The 14,357-nt window shown below is 40.2% G+C and overlaps 1 protein-coding gene across 1 annotated transcript in view; it reads right to left on the reverse strand.

Annotated features, from left to right (window-relative positions):
* The window catches only part of C5H4orf19 (chromosome 5 C4orf19 homolog), a 29,287-nt gene extending 28,957 nt beyond the window's left edge, over positions 1-330 (reverse strand). The window contains exon 1 of the mRNA XM_034772791.1: positions 210-330. Coding sequence (XP_034628682.1) covers positions 210-276 — 67 coding nt within the window. The 5' untranslated portion in view covers positions 277-330. The remainder of the gene's footprint in view (positions 1-209) is intronic.
* Positions 331-14,357: the final 14,027 nt, after the last annotated feature.

Raw genomic sequence — 14,357 nt, forward strand, 5'->3', positions numbered from 1 at the left:
ATAACTTTGTATGTAAAATCCCTCCTTTTCTTTCTCTTGGTGCAGCGCTAGACCTTCTCTCTCCAGTGGGGACTTTTCTAACCCTCCAGAGCACCGTCAGAGGTGTGTGTTGGCTATTTTTCTCAGGAAAGGAGGGGAGGTATTTCCCAGCCAGGTATTTTATTTTGTTTCCTTTGTAAGGTGGCCCCCTTACAGGCTGTTCTCCATACCTGAGAGTGCTGTGCTCTTGCAATGCTGCTCCCTCTTTCCAGCTTTCTCTCTTATCCTGGCCAGCATTCCTTCTCTCTATAAAACAGGCTCTAATGTCCAAGGCTGCGTGTGTGAGTTACTGCTGAGTACTTAGGGCCTGGTCCTGCTTGGTGCTGAGTGCCTCCTGTGAGGTACTGAGTGCCCTTAGGTCTCGCAGAGGTTGATGGGAATTGTGGGTGCTCTGCATCTGGCAGGAGGTGCTCAGCACCTTGCAGGACAGGCCCTTAATGACTAACATGTTTGCTTACAGTCACTGCACTGCTAGTATCCAAGTTACTGCTTTGAGATACCTCAGCTTTGAAAAGAGCTGTATAACACTATGTAATACCCAGATATTCTTCTATTCCTCTTCATCTCTCTCTTTGTCTCTGTGTTTCTCCAGCAAACACTCATACTCTTGTGTTGTCTCTCTCTCTCACACACACACACATTAATCTCTGTTTTTATGTGTAGTTTCTCTCCTTTCCATATCCATGGAGGAAGTTTGAGGGGATACAGCCTTCTAAGGCACTTCTTACCAGAAGCACATGGTGGATATTAATCACACTGATCAGTAAAACATAATGAGGTCTAAACCTGTCCCTTACATTATTTTATTACACCCTTAAAAACAGATTTTAGATATTTATTCAGGTTTAGAGAGAAGAATGTGTCCTGTCAGATTTCCCTCTTCTACCACCCAAAACAATAAGTCAAAGAGCATCTCCTCATCCCACTATTTACCATATAAGGTTAAAATATGATTTGCATTTTAGATTATTAAAAGGAAGAGTGGGGCAAAGGGTAAATCCCTTGCAATCATTAGCTAGTTTGCACACGGGACAAACAAATATAACCAGTAGCATAAAAAATCACTCACTTCCTCTTCAGAAGTCTTTCCTGAGTTTACTTTAATCTCTTACGATTGCTGAAGTTCATTTGTCCCAGGTTCATAGTGACTTATCCCTCTATTATTAAGTACTTGTTCTATGGTAGTGACTAGAGTCCCCAGTCAGGTATCAGGGCCCCACTGTGATAAGCATCATATACATGTCTAAAAATGCAGTCCCTTTCGCAAAGAGCTTACAGCCTAAACATATGACAAGAGGCAATAGGTAGTTCCAGCAAACAGCTGAGCAGAAGGACAAGTTAATAGTGTGCAAACCATATTTGGTTCAGTGAGCAGCAGTCACATCATATCCACTACTTACCCATTTTAACACCCTGGTCATTGCTTGTAATACTACATAACACTGTAACATCACTGCATTATCGATTATTACTTGAGTGCTCAGAAGATGGACAGTTGGTCATTCTAGCCAGGGGTGATCACATTGCTAGGATTCTGTACCACTAAAAGACATCACTGGAATGCACAGACAGAGCCAGCTCTGAGCTGAGTTGGCAGCTCAATCTTGTGTGCCAGCATATCCTGTTTGGCCAGCATTGTTGGTTTCTGACATCACCAGCTAATCCACTGCTGTAGTATTAATTTAGGTCAGCTTGCTCACAGTAATAAGAATAAATAATAGGTATATCAGATTCTGTATACATGCTCTCATGCTACATATATCAATGGGTATGTTTCTGTACCACGTTGTATAGAAAACTGTCTTGCCAACAGGATCGTGAGCACTTACAAACTCTTATGGGAGTAATAGGCAAAGTCCTTGACTGGTGAGGAGATGTAGAAGTACATCCAGCTGCAAACTGAGTTCATTTTATTTTAACATTGATGCAACTTAATATGAATTACATTGTAATATGCTGCTCAGTCTATTTTAAATATTCTACAAGTGTGAGGCTCTTGTGGTAGAAGAAAGTGTTACTGACCAAATAATGGAGTTAGAATGGGAAGTAAAATCTAGAACTTTAGTTTTTTAAAACTAATTGTCTCTAATGACGTTGTTTAAAATAGCCTGATCAGATGAATGCCATATAATAGGCTGTAGAATGACTCAGATGTATTGATGGCAGCTTCATTAAGGATTCAGGACAAGCTGTCTGTATTGATAACTTCCATGTCTGATAGCTAGACTTGACACCAGAGAGAGTTTGAGGCCTAATGGCATAGTAATAGTGCAGTGGGCTGCCATGTTAGAAACTGAACATTAGCAGCTGATTGGTGACCCTCATCCCTGAGGGTAGTGGAGACTGCATGCATTACAGATACACAATGGACTGACTCTCTTGGAGGGAAAAGCAGGACATGCTTACTCATTTGACCAGCACCCCTTGAAGGCCAATTCAGCATTTTGCTGGAGGATGCAGCTTGTGAGTTTTATGTCAGGCCCCTTGCAGTGAAGAAATGAAGTGGCAAGTGAGTGCGTTGTGAGGAGAAGCGTAAAAATATAAACAAAACCAAGACAGTGGTTGGGCTAAAGCCCACGTTCCTAAGATTTTGAGTTTAGCTGTTCTTCAATAGAAGCAGAATTTTTTTTTTTTGCATTAAGTGGGTCTGATTATCTGCTCCATAGCTTTGGAAACACAGTTAGCTGCAGCCCTGGCTGGGGAATTCAAAGGACCATTGCTATTATGCTTCAGGGACTTTTTAAGAAAAACATTAGAAAAATGTCATGTAATGAACTTGTTTGACTTGGTATATGGTATGCTAGGAGGGAGGCATATGGGAATTAATACATGCTAGACATATTTAAGTTTTAATGTTTTATTTTAAAATATGTGGCTACTTAACATGGAGTTACAGTCAGAAAAGTTGTGATGTAAAATGGCAATTCTGTTCCCTGTGTATTTGGCTTTTAGTGACAATCTTTAAACTATTTTTGTCTCCTAATAATGGACATTTAGCTTCCAGGACCTCCCTCTTCTACTCCCTTATATTATTGGTACCAATCTGTATCATAATCACAGGCTCCTCCCTAATAGATTTCACTAGAAGTTTCAGTACGTCTTGTGAGATCTACCACCCTCTTGCTGTGAAGACAAGTCATCTAATGTCTCTTATAGTCATCAACCTACCCACTATTGATATTTCTTTGTGTGTCCTTATTCATGACACTGGCTTAATCAACTGGAGGATCAAGACAACCTTTTCCGAGGTAGGCGTGTCTTAGAGTGCCCCTGTACATTGTCTCTGTAAGTAATTAAGCCTCCCCCAATTCAGCAACTCTGTCCTAAAGATGCCGAGGGACATGTGTTTCTTGCACTGGGTGCATACATATGGCCACAAGGCAAATAGTAATACATTATGCACTCTAGGACTTATCCAACTCCCTTTGAAGTAAACAGAGGATTTTCCATTGAATTCAATGGAAGTTGGCTCAGGCACTGAACTGCATAGTCCCTACCTTGATTAATCTATGGCTAGTTCTCTACCTCCACTGGATACACTGAGGTTTTTTATTTATTTAATCATTTTTCTAAGCTTTCTTCCAATAACAGTTATTTGAGCATCCCACTCTTCTTGGCACCAAACTCCCATGCAGTTCAGACTTCCTTGTACTTGCTCTGTCTGATGTCTTTCTCAGTATGGGAGCCAACTTTAGATCAGTAGTTCTCAATAGTTTTGGGCTCAAGACCCAGGTGTAAATGTTTATGGCCTGTCATGACCCAGTGAATAGTCTGAAGGTGGAGGCCCTGGCATGGTTCCTGCCCCTCAGTGGGTTGGGTCCTGCTTGTCACTCACTCCTGCAGCTCCTGTGCTGTGGGGCTGGCTGAGCTTGGCTCTCTGCTCCGGGCATTGCAACCCTGGAGTTGCAGTGCCATTCAGGTTTGGCCCTGCCCCCTTGACTGGACCAAATTTATGTGAGTGGAGTTGTGACCTGGCTCATGGGGTTACAGTGCCACACACTCAAATTTGCCCTACTCGGACTCCCGCCATCATGATGGCTGGGCTAAAGCTGAATGGTGCTGGGAACCCAGAAGTTGCAGTGCCTGCAGCAGGAAGGCGAGCTCAGCCACCTCGTGGGACAGGAGCTGCCACACAACCCTTTGAAACATTCTGGCGACCCAATTTTGGATCCCGACCACTGGGTTGAGAAACTCTGCCTTAGATTATTAAGGGCAAGATATAAATCCAGGGACTCTTGGTAGCTGTCTCAAAAAATACTTCTAGTTCCAAATGCAGCAACAGCTAGACAAGGGAAACTTCAAGGTTGTGTGGATGAGAAGATGGTGTGAAGAAGAAGGGTTTAAATTTATTTGGTTCCATGGAGTTTTTCGGATCAGGAAGAGCCACTACAGAAGGGATGGAACTAAACTGTTGCACAAAATACGGAGATAATTTTGATGGATTACTTAAATGCTGAAGAAAGCCAACAGATACTGAGAAGCTCTCTGGTCAGACAAAGACATCTGTTAGGGATGGCAATAGAACAAAGGTGTCTCTGTATCTAGTAAAGGATAGCCCAGAAATGACAGCTGAACTGTATGAAGGGCAGGTTGAGATCAGAGAAGTACATTCCAGAAAAATAACAGGGTATTAGATTAAAGAATTAAATTAAAATAGGCACACAGCCAAAAATTAAAACTAGAACTGGCTAGAAATGAGTGTGAGAAACTTACATTCAAAAATAGGTGAACTAGAATGCCTGACAATAAAAAGGTATCTTGATAAAGTAGGCATTGCTGAAATATGGTGAGATGACCGTAGTAATGGGCTGGTCAACAGACAATCATGCCACCTTCTGACAAGCTGATTATTATATTACAGTTTTCCTATTGCTTCCTCTGATGCACCAGGTGCTGGCCACCGTCAGAGACACTGGTTTGATGGCAATTCCTATGCTCTCATTACTGTCAGCAGTGTAGTCAATACAGCAATATGAGAATGAGCTGGATTTCTGACTCTTGCATCATCAACTAATTCTGCCTTTATTTACATTTTTGCAACCCCTAGGAGATTTGATGAGGATTGGAAAGATGTAATAAGGGCAGAATTTAGCCTACAAAATAGTTATTACTGCTGGTGCTGAATGAGCTGAAAACAAGACAGCTTGATTTTCAATGCCTGGAATGAACTCTCAGAGTTGACAGTTATTCAAGTCAAAAGGTTTTGTTTGGTTTTGATCTGTAAGCAGAACTGTATGTTATGCCACCTTCTGAGCCAGAATAGAGAGAGAGGGGGGTTTTTCTTGCATAGTACCTCAGACTCCCACTTTAGACTTGACCAAAGCCTACAAACCTGCTGAAGGTGAAATCATTTTCTCAATTTGGGATGAGGTTTGTTATTGTTTCCTCTTCTTTTACCATTTTAGAGTAATTTTTTGCCTTACCTGTGCCAGTTTTATAAATGTCCAATGTGACTAAGGACACTGCTCAGAGTACTATAGAGGGTGTGAAGACAAGGAAGGGTGTTTTCTTTTTAATTACTCTAGGGGTAAAAACTGTGAGGAAAAACTCTATAGGACAGAAACAACGAGGAGTCCTTGTGGCACCGTAGAGACTAACAAATTTATCTGGGCATAAATAAATTTGTTAGTCTCTAAGGTGCCACAAGGACTCCTCGTTGTTTTTGCTGATAGCGACTAACACGGCTACCACTCTGAACTCTATAGGGCAGACTGGTTCTTAGCAATTAGTGCTGGCTGGCCAACATGAATTCTGTTTCATGAAAAAGTTTTGATGTTCTGACATTTGGTTTCATTCTGCATTGGAACAAAAACTAGAACTTTTGCAATTTAGAGAGAGACCCCAGAATAACCTGTAGCCTGGTGCTAAGGTGGTTCAAGTCCCTGATTCAGAGCAGGAACTTGAGTCTCTCACATACCAGGGGAGTATCCAATTGCTATTCTGGGGTGAGAGGTCGGTCTGTCTTTTTCCCTGTAGACCTGAGAAACCTTTCCAGGGAAAAAGACCACTTTTATCAAAAAATTCCGGACCAAGTCTATTGGCAATACTGCTATTTAATTAGTCCTCCATGCCATAACTTCACCAGCACTACATGGCAGCATAGCATGACTTTATACTGCTGTGAAGTCAAAGCTCTATTTGGGCCTCTTCAACCCAATTGTCACTCTACTGGACCACATTGCCTCTTGCACAAACTTTGCTTATAAGCTCCATGCAGAGGCAATAGTCTACAGTGGTTTTATCTACTTTCGTGGGTAATGCTGGAAGTGTGGCTAACAGAACTTTTAAAAGACTAATTATAGCACAGAATCTCTAGTCCAACTGAAGAATTTTTGAAACAAAACATGGGCTCAGCAGTTCTAGATTTAATAAAACATAGAGGCCAGATTTTCTAAAGGAGCATCTAAATGTATGTGCCCAAAATTGCACCTTCTATTTTTTTGCACATGTAATTTTAGTATCACAAGGTTATTGCATGCCTAGAGTCTTATGTGTGCAGATTTGGTAGCTGGTGGCTCTACCTTCTGCTGTTCGTCTACCTGTTTGGTGCACACACTACTTTTTAATTTGGGTTTTGGGCTGAGGTGTTCAAAGGGGTTTGGTGGATATCTGCATATAGGCAGCCCTTTACATTATGTAGAATTGTGTATTTTAATTTAAGGGAGAGGAGTCCTGAATATAGGAAGGATGGCTATGGATACCATTCTAAATGTACAGCTGAGTTTTTTGGGAACATGAATTTAAAGGCAGGATTGAGGTCAGTTAGGGAATGTTGCTCTTGCCATCATGTTCTGACTGTCCTGGTATCCTGAAAATCATCTTGCCCTGGATATTTTAAATACCTCTGATTAATTAATGCTGCTAGAGGCATTGCCAGGAGCACAAAGACACTTCGACTGTGAGCCACTTGAAGTGAAAAAAGACTGCAATAAACCTGGAAGCAGTGAATGTGACTGAAAGGGATTCTGTTCTGAAAAAACTACTGGAGGGGGTCCAGAGGTTTCCCCATATTTATAGGAATACTGGGTTTGTCCCTCTCTTGGAGTGAACTGGGGGCCTGCAACCAGCTCAAATGGGACCCACTGAGGTCAGTACTATCTCTATTGGCCCTAAATTGCCTCTCAGGTTTCCTGTCTCTCTTTTTTTTCCTCAGTTCCCTGCTATCTTCTCCCAAAGATCTTACCCTGTTCTGCTCTTTTCTTTCTCTACATCCTGTTGTCTGTCTTTTCCCATTTGCGCGCTCTCTCTCTGACTCTTTTTTTTTTTGGGGGGGGGGGGGGGGGGATTGGATTAATTGATTTTAACTTGAGTAAGTCACTGCTGTACCCCTGGTTAGTTAAAATCTCTTTTTTTATGAGGTTTCATTTTCTGAACTTCACAGTGAAAACAGGGAGGCTTTCAGTTGTCACTACAGAACGAAGATCAAGCTGGAAGGAAACACAATTCAGAACCTGTCCTGTCAGTCTGTATAGGTATGACCACACATCATCATCATTAGAATATGTGATAGGATAGCACAGAGAGAAAAATAATCCGATGACATGCTTATTGCGCCTGAATGCAGAAGACATAATGGCATATCAGAAGAATGTCTACTAAATCCAAGACCTACAAGAGGAGAATAAAGATCCTCTTACTGATTAGGGTGTACTCCAGGATGTACCAATAAGGGTGTGCACTCAGATTCCTCTAAATATTTAATTTCTCAGATGTCCTGATCCTACAATAACAAAGCAAGTGTTTTTGACTCAGAGAATCAATAACATTTTGGGAGCTGCCTCTTTCTCATGTTTATATTGCAGAATATTTATAATTGTATGAACCCCAGGTTCTTTGACCATAGCAATGTAGTAGGGTTCCCAGCTCTCCCCACTCCGTACTCTTAAAAAAAAAAAAATCAGATTAAGCCCTTATCCAGCAAAGCACTTAAGTATATGCTTAGCCCATTGAAGTGAATGGGAATACTAACCTACTTAAAATAAAACATATGCTTCGTTGGATTGTGGCCCATGTGAATTACTGGACTTTTAAATAAAAAAAAAACAAAAACAGAAAAACTCAAATATGCAGTTGTACAGTATATTTTCTAAGGGACCAGGATATTTATATCATCACCTAAAACCTTTTCTTCACCTTACACTTGTCCAAACCACCCCCCCCCCACGCCTTTGAATTGTCATGAACCTGGAAACTTATCAGATGCCTCAGGCATTTCCATAATACTGCACGTATCTAGTAAAGATATTGTTGTCTCTGATATATGTGCTCCTGGCTGAATGAAAACTGCATTAAAATGTCTCTACCGACCATTGACAGATGGGATAGATATGATAGAATTTGAATTTTAAAATGCAGATACTTTTATCTTTTAAAGGATATTAACTTTTTGTTTCCAGATATCCCACAAAAAATAGTGTGTGTGTGTGATTGTGAGAGGCAGATTACTCTGTGAGAGGCAGGACCGTATAATCAGCAGGTTAAACTCATTCCATGAAATGGGCAAAATATGGGGCCCGGACTATAAAGTTTGTCATGTACGCATTTCTTACTAGTGACAGAAGAATGTTTGTACAAAGATTGAGGGCATTACCACCATTGTATATTACTTCATTTGCAGGCATTGATCCTGCACAGGGTTCTGCTTGCTCAAACCATGCACCCTATGTGGGGCATCAGTTAAGTTGGTGGCACGCCGCATGGGCCTACAGGTGCCTGTTAGCAGAACCGCATGCAGGATTGGTTCCTTAGTAATGTCATTCTGAAATTCAGCAGCGGTTAGTAGGGAAAATATTAATACAGAGCACTTTCAGAACCACCATTGTTCCGTCCCTATTTTTAGGCTATTTTTGCATGCAATTATTTGTTTTGTGTATGTATTTGCAGTTATGCAAATCAGGCTCACAGATCCGCACCTAAATTGTCGGAGAATAAAGCTCTCAAAATCCCATAATGAGATTTCCGTGTTACCAGTCAAATTATACCAGTTAGGCAGTTGACATCTTTTTCAGAGCTGCCATTTCAGACTGTCTGCAGCAGAATCATGCTAAGAACCCTACGTTGGGTTGGTGTGGGTTTGCACTCAGTTCATATTTGGAAGGTTTCCTATGCAACCAAAAGAGTTACTTTGCCTTCCCCACTCCCTTCCCTTTCCCCCCTACCTCACCTCCCACCTCCACCCCCAAGGGCCTGAGTTCCCCAGAATCCGATTATGTCATGGAGACAAACAAAACTAGTGGACTGGGTTTTTGATACTACCCATGGGGTTTGAGGAAAACCTGGGAACTCTTAACTACTTACGTAGCTATGTGCCCTTAGGAGTAAGGCACATCAGATGCTATGGAGTAAATAGGTTTATGGAGACTTTCTTCTCAGAGTGATGCCATGTAGTGTTTTAATAGACTTTTGCCCTTGAACTTGCATCTGGTTGTCGGTTTGTGAAAAAGAGGAGTTCTCTGGTGTCTGTTAACTTTAGTTCTATTATATTTGATGTGGATGAATTTGCTCATTCTTAATTACAAAATAAGTCCTGTAAAACTCTCTCATTCATTTCTGTTCTGCTCTAGGATTGACAGGGTATTGTTATCCTCATGTCCTTGCTTGTTTGATGTAAGAATCTAGGCTGTGGCCTAAGAGTTTACATACACTACGGAGCATTACAATTTCATCTGACAGTGAAATCCGTATCCTCCTTACGTTGCATTGAGAGAATGCAGATTTTAGCTAGCAAATACAGAAGCTACATTTTGTGTTAATGAATTAAACCCTAAGGTACATTTTATTTACTGTGAATTGTTTTCATTTGCTGACAAAGTTTGGCGTTAAAGATTAGCAGGTACAATAATATTTCTTGCCAGGAGCGAATTTATATACATCGACTAGAAATGGAGAAGAAAAACCCTCAAAGAGAAGAAACGATATGAGTCACAGTTTTTGGCAAGCATATCCATTACTAGATGTCAGGTAATTAAGTTGTTCCATTTTGAATTTTGTCTAAACCACAATATATGGGATCAGTTTCTGTTAAACAAAAGGGATTTTTAAAGAATTCATTCATAAGATCATTTGCCTAATACTCTGACTAGCATTAGAAAACATAGTAGTGTTCGAGACTTTATGTGTAACGAAAGAGAACATAGAAAAACAGATGGACATTCAAATGAACCTGCAGATCAGTGATACTCTTGCTCTTCATGGTATCAACCAGAAGTGGTAACCAATCTCAGTTTATATTTAAACTTTAATAATAATTTTTTTTCAATTCTTGGACTTGCCCAACATGATTTAAAATTATTCCTTCCATCACGTTTGGAGCATGTTCACATAACTTACCATTTCAACTGTATATGTTTGTCATTCCCACAAACCACGGCTGCCTCCTAAAATGAAGTACTCTTTCTCCATTTATCACTTGCTTAGCGATGTCCTCCTCTTAGTGGTTTTAGGAAACTTTCTCTATTTGTCTGGTCAATAAAACAAAATCATATTTCCATATCCTGCTTTTTTGTATTGTTCTGAAGGACAGAAAACCCCTGTGTGCTTCTGAATGCATTTAGGTACTGCTATGCTCTTATACAGGGCTGACGAGAGGGGGCGGAAGCCGGTACAAATTACCGGCAGTCCGGAAGGGGCCCAGCTTCCCCGGCTTCCCCCCCGCCCTCTCGTCGGCCCTGTTTAGCCGGTCGGCCCTTGTTGGGAGGCCTGAAAAATTTTTTTCACCGGGGCCTGAACCCGCTCTCGGCGGCCCTGCTCTTATATGCCATAAGATACAGCGACATATGATTTGATGCACGCCCTATAAAGTAATGCTTACCATGTCTGTGAAGGTTGAGTGCACTTTTATGAGACTGAGTGGAAGCCACATAGTCGTCATGGGTCCAGGCAGAAAGCAATTTTCACATTATAAATTAACCTAGAATTTTTAATACAAATGATTAGCCTAAACTCCATGTCCCATCATTGGCTGTTTCAAGTACTTATGCCATAGACACAGCTAGTGTGTTTCCTTTTTCATTTAGTTCCTGAAAGTACATTCTCTCAAAGTCACATGGTTAAAATCTAAATGAAATATGGTAAGCCTGCTTTGGCATAAACACTGGGTGCAGTTTTGTGCAGCAACAGAAGGAACCTTTTAATCATTGTGATCAGTAGTTTCCATGTTTACCTTCCTGGTTTGTTTTGTGCCCCTTTTTAGGTTGGTTTGGTTTGGTTTTTTTAAATTGTATCTGTGATCAAATGCAAAGCATCCATTGTTCAAGTTATTCTGCTTTCTCTGTGCAGGCTGTGCAACTATTACTCCACCTTTGCTGTGCTATTGCTTTGTTTGGAATTTAGTCCCGAAGGAATTTATGCACCATGCAGGGCTCTTTTATTGTATAAGGTTACATGAAGCCAACCAGTACTCTTCACAAGAAAATAGACTCCCTCACCCTAAGGATCAAAGGGGAGTAGTGTTTGCCTTACTCAGTGAAACAAAACAATGTTTAACCCTTTCTCCCTGATGCCAAAGCATCATACATTGGTATTTCAGATAAACAGGACAGTAAGCAATACTGAATTTACATTGTTTGAACAAGTGTACTGAATTTTAATTCCCCAACTCAAGGTTTAGGATCACGTGTGGTTATCAAAACTATTTTATTTTGAACCTAAAGGAAAGGTTTTTTTTATTTCCCTCATGACACTTCCCCTTCTTCATTCTGTCCATGTGTAGTCTTGCTACTTAGTTCAAGAGCCTTCTCCTCTGCCACTTCTATTGTCTGAAACAGTTTCTCTCTGTCTCAGCAATTTTCCATCTCAATTCAAATTTCAGCTGCAAACCTCTGATTTCCATGAGCTCTTGATCTTTCTGTCATACTCACTTTGCTATTATTATTTTATATATGTGGCATATCGCTCTATAACTGTATTATGCAACCTTTTGTAAAAAGCGGTTTGGGATGAATTTTGAATGAGAGATGCTTTTTGAAAGGCCCATTGCATATTGTTGGCAAAACTCTCGTTGACTTCGCTAAGAGCAGAATCAAATTCCTTATGCTCCCAGTACTTCTGTTAGTCTCAAAGGTGCCACAGGACCCTCTGTTGCTTTTTACAGATTCAGACTAACACGGCTACCCCTCTGATACTAGGAACCTGAACCTTAATCCTAGGTGTCTGGAGAATCTTTACCAATAAAGTGCTTTATAACTTAGAGCAAAAAGGAAATGAAAATGGTTTGTCCCACTCACCAGTTGGTACCATAAGTCTGGGAAAACTACCAGACTTTAATGTGTTTTGTAAAGTTCTATGCACCTTTATGGCACTTAATAAATTACAGGCCTGATTGATTATACGGTCCTGCCTCTCACAGAGTAATCTGCCTCTCACAATCACACACACACACTATTTTTTGTGGGATATCTGGAAACAAAAAGTTAATATCCTTTAAAAGATAAAAGTATCTGCATTTTAAAATTCAAATTCTATCATATCTATCCCATCTGTCAATGGTCGGTAGAGACATTTTAATGCAGTTTTCATTCAGCCAGGAGCACATATATCAGAGACAACAATATCTTTACTAGATACGTGCAGTATTATGGAAATGCCTGAGGCATCTGATAAGTTTCCAGGTTCATGACAATTCAAAGGGGGGGGGGGGGGGGGGTGGTTTGGACAAGTGTAAGGTGAAGAAAAGGTTTTAGGTGATGATATAACACACAGATCATTTCCACAAAGAAGCAGCAGGTTACAAGGGATTAGATGGCTAATGCCACTTTCTTGGTTCCACATGAGTTCTGCTAAAAAAAATAGCATTAACAATACTGTTATGGAATATCATATATGCAGGAAAAATGTAAATATTGATCTTATGAAGAATTTAATTACATGTTAAATCCATGTATCCCAAAATATTTGAGTTAGATTTTTCCTGCCATACTGTGGAAAAGTTCCCTAATCCCTTTTAAAACAAACAAGCAAGCAAGCAAACAAACAAAAAGGTATCCCCACAAAAGTTTTGGAATTTCTTAGGCCATATTGCTTGTTGTTACTATGTTTTTAGTTACATTTTGTGAAGTATAGGAATGAAACCTAGAAATGGCCAGACTGTATCAGTCCCAAGTCTAGTCCACTATTCTGTTAGTGGCCTGCAACAGATGCTTCAGAGGAAGGGCAAAAAACCCCGTCAGCTGACATTTATGGGATATCCTTCCCCTCCCCCCCTGGAAAGTTTTCCACCTATTCTCCAGTACTTAGAGATTGGCATAAATCCTGAAACATTAAGGTTTATATTTCTTCCAAAACTTATTTTTTGTCATCTTTATTAGTAGTATTCTGGAAATTCGTGTTGTCCGATCTCCCTTTGAATCTTTCTGAGTTCTTGCCTTCAATTGTATCTTGTGGCAACCAGTTTCATGGGCTAATTGTGTGTTTGTTTCCTTGTTTCTGGTTAAGGCGCCAGATAGGGATTTGGAGAATTGGGTTCGAGTCTTGGTTCTGCCATAACCTTCCTGTGTGGTTTGGGGGAAATCATTTAAGCATGCGCTTAACTTACATGCTTAAAGTCAATGGGCTACTCCTGTGTTTAAAGTTAACTTAAGTGCTTTGTTGAAACAGGGCCTATAAATCTCTGTCTCTCACTCTCTTTTTATAAACTAGGAATAACACTTCCCTACTACATAGAGCTGTGGTGAGTATAATAAATTCATTAGTGTTTGTGAGGGGCTCAGATATTCATGATGGGGGCATATGGATAAATAATTATGGGCTGTACCAGTGCAAACCACACATTTTAATCCAATAAACCTCTCTCTCCATTTTTCAATAACTTTAATAACGTAAAAGGAAACATGGATCTTTTCAAATCTGGTACAGAAATGAGAGTTTGGGTAACATCTTTCAGACCAGAGCACATCTTCATTGCTAAGTTTAAACCTTTGGACACATTTGTAACTGCTAACTTAAATACTGACGCTGTTATTTCTTGATGTGAAAGTTCACAAAGTATGTCATCAAAGCATTGGCTGGTTTGGATACTCCTCTTTATGAGAGAACGTTCAATAAATCTCAATCTAAATGTTTCAACTAACTCTTCTGTATTCAACAGCTTTAAAACAAAAGACTCTGCTAATTTATTTTATTATGAAGGCTATCGCTGAAGCACCGAGAGATATTATTTTATCCTGTAAACATTTAAAGAAGAACAGGAGTACTTGTGGCACCTTAGAGACTAACAAATTTATTAGAGCATAAGCTTTCGTGGACTACAGCCCACTTCTTCGGATGCATATAGAATGGAACATATAATGAGGAGATATATATACACACATACAGAGAGCATA

The sequence above is a fragment of the Trachemys scripta genome, chromosome 5, assembly GCF_013100865.1.
Source record: "Trachemys scripta elegans isolate TJP31775 chromosome 5, CAS_Tse_1.0, whole genome shotgun sequence".
NCBI lineage: Eukaryota > Metazoa > Chordata > Testudines > Emydidae > Trachemys > Trachemys scripta.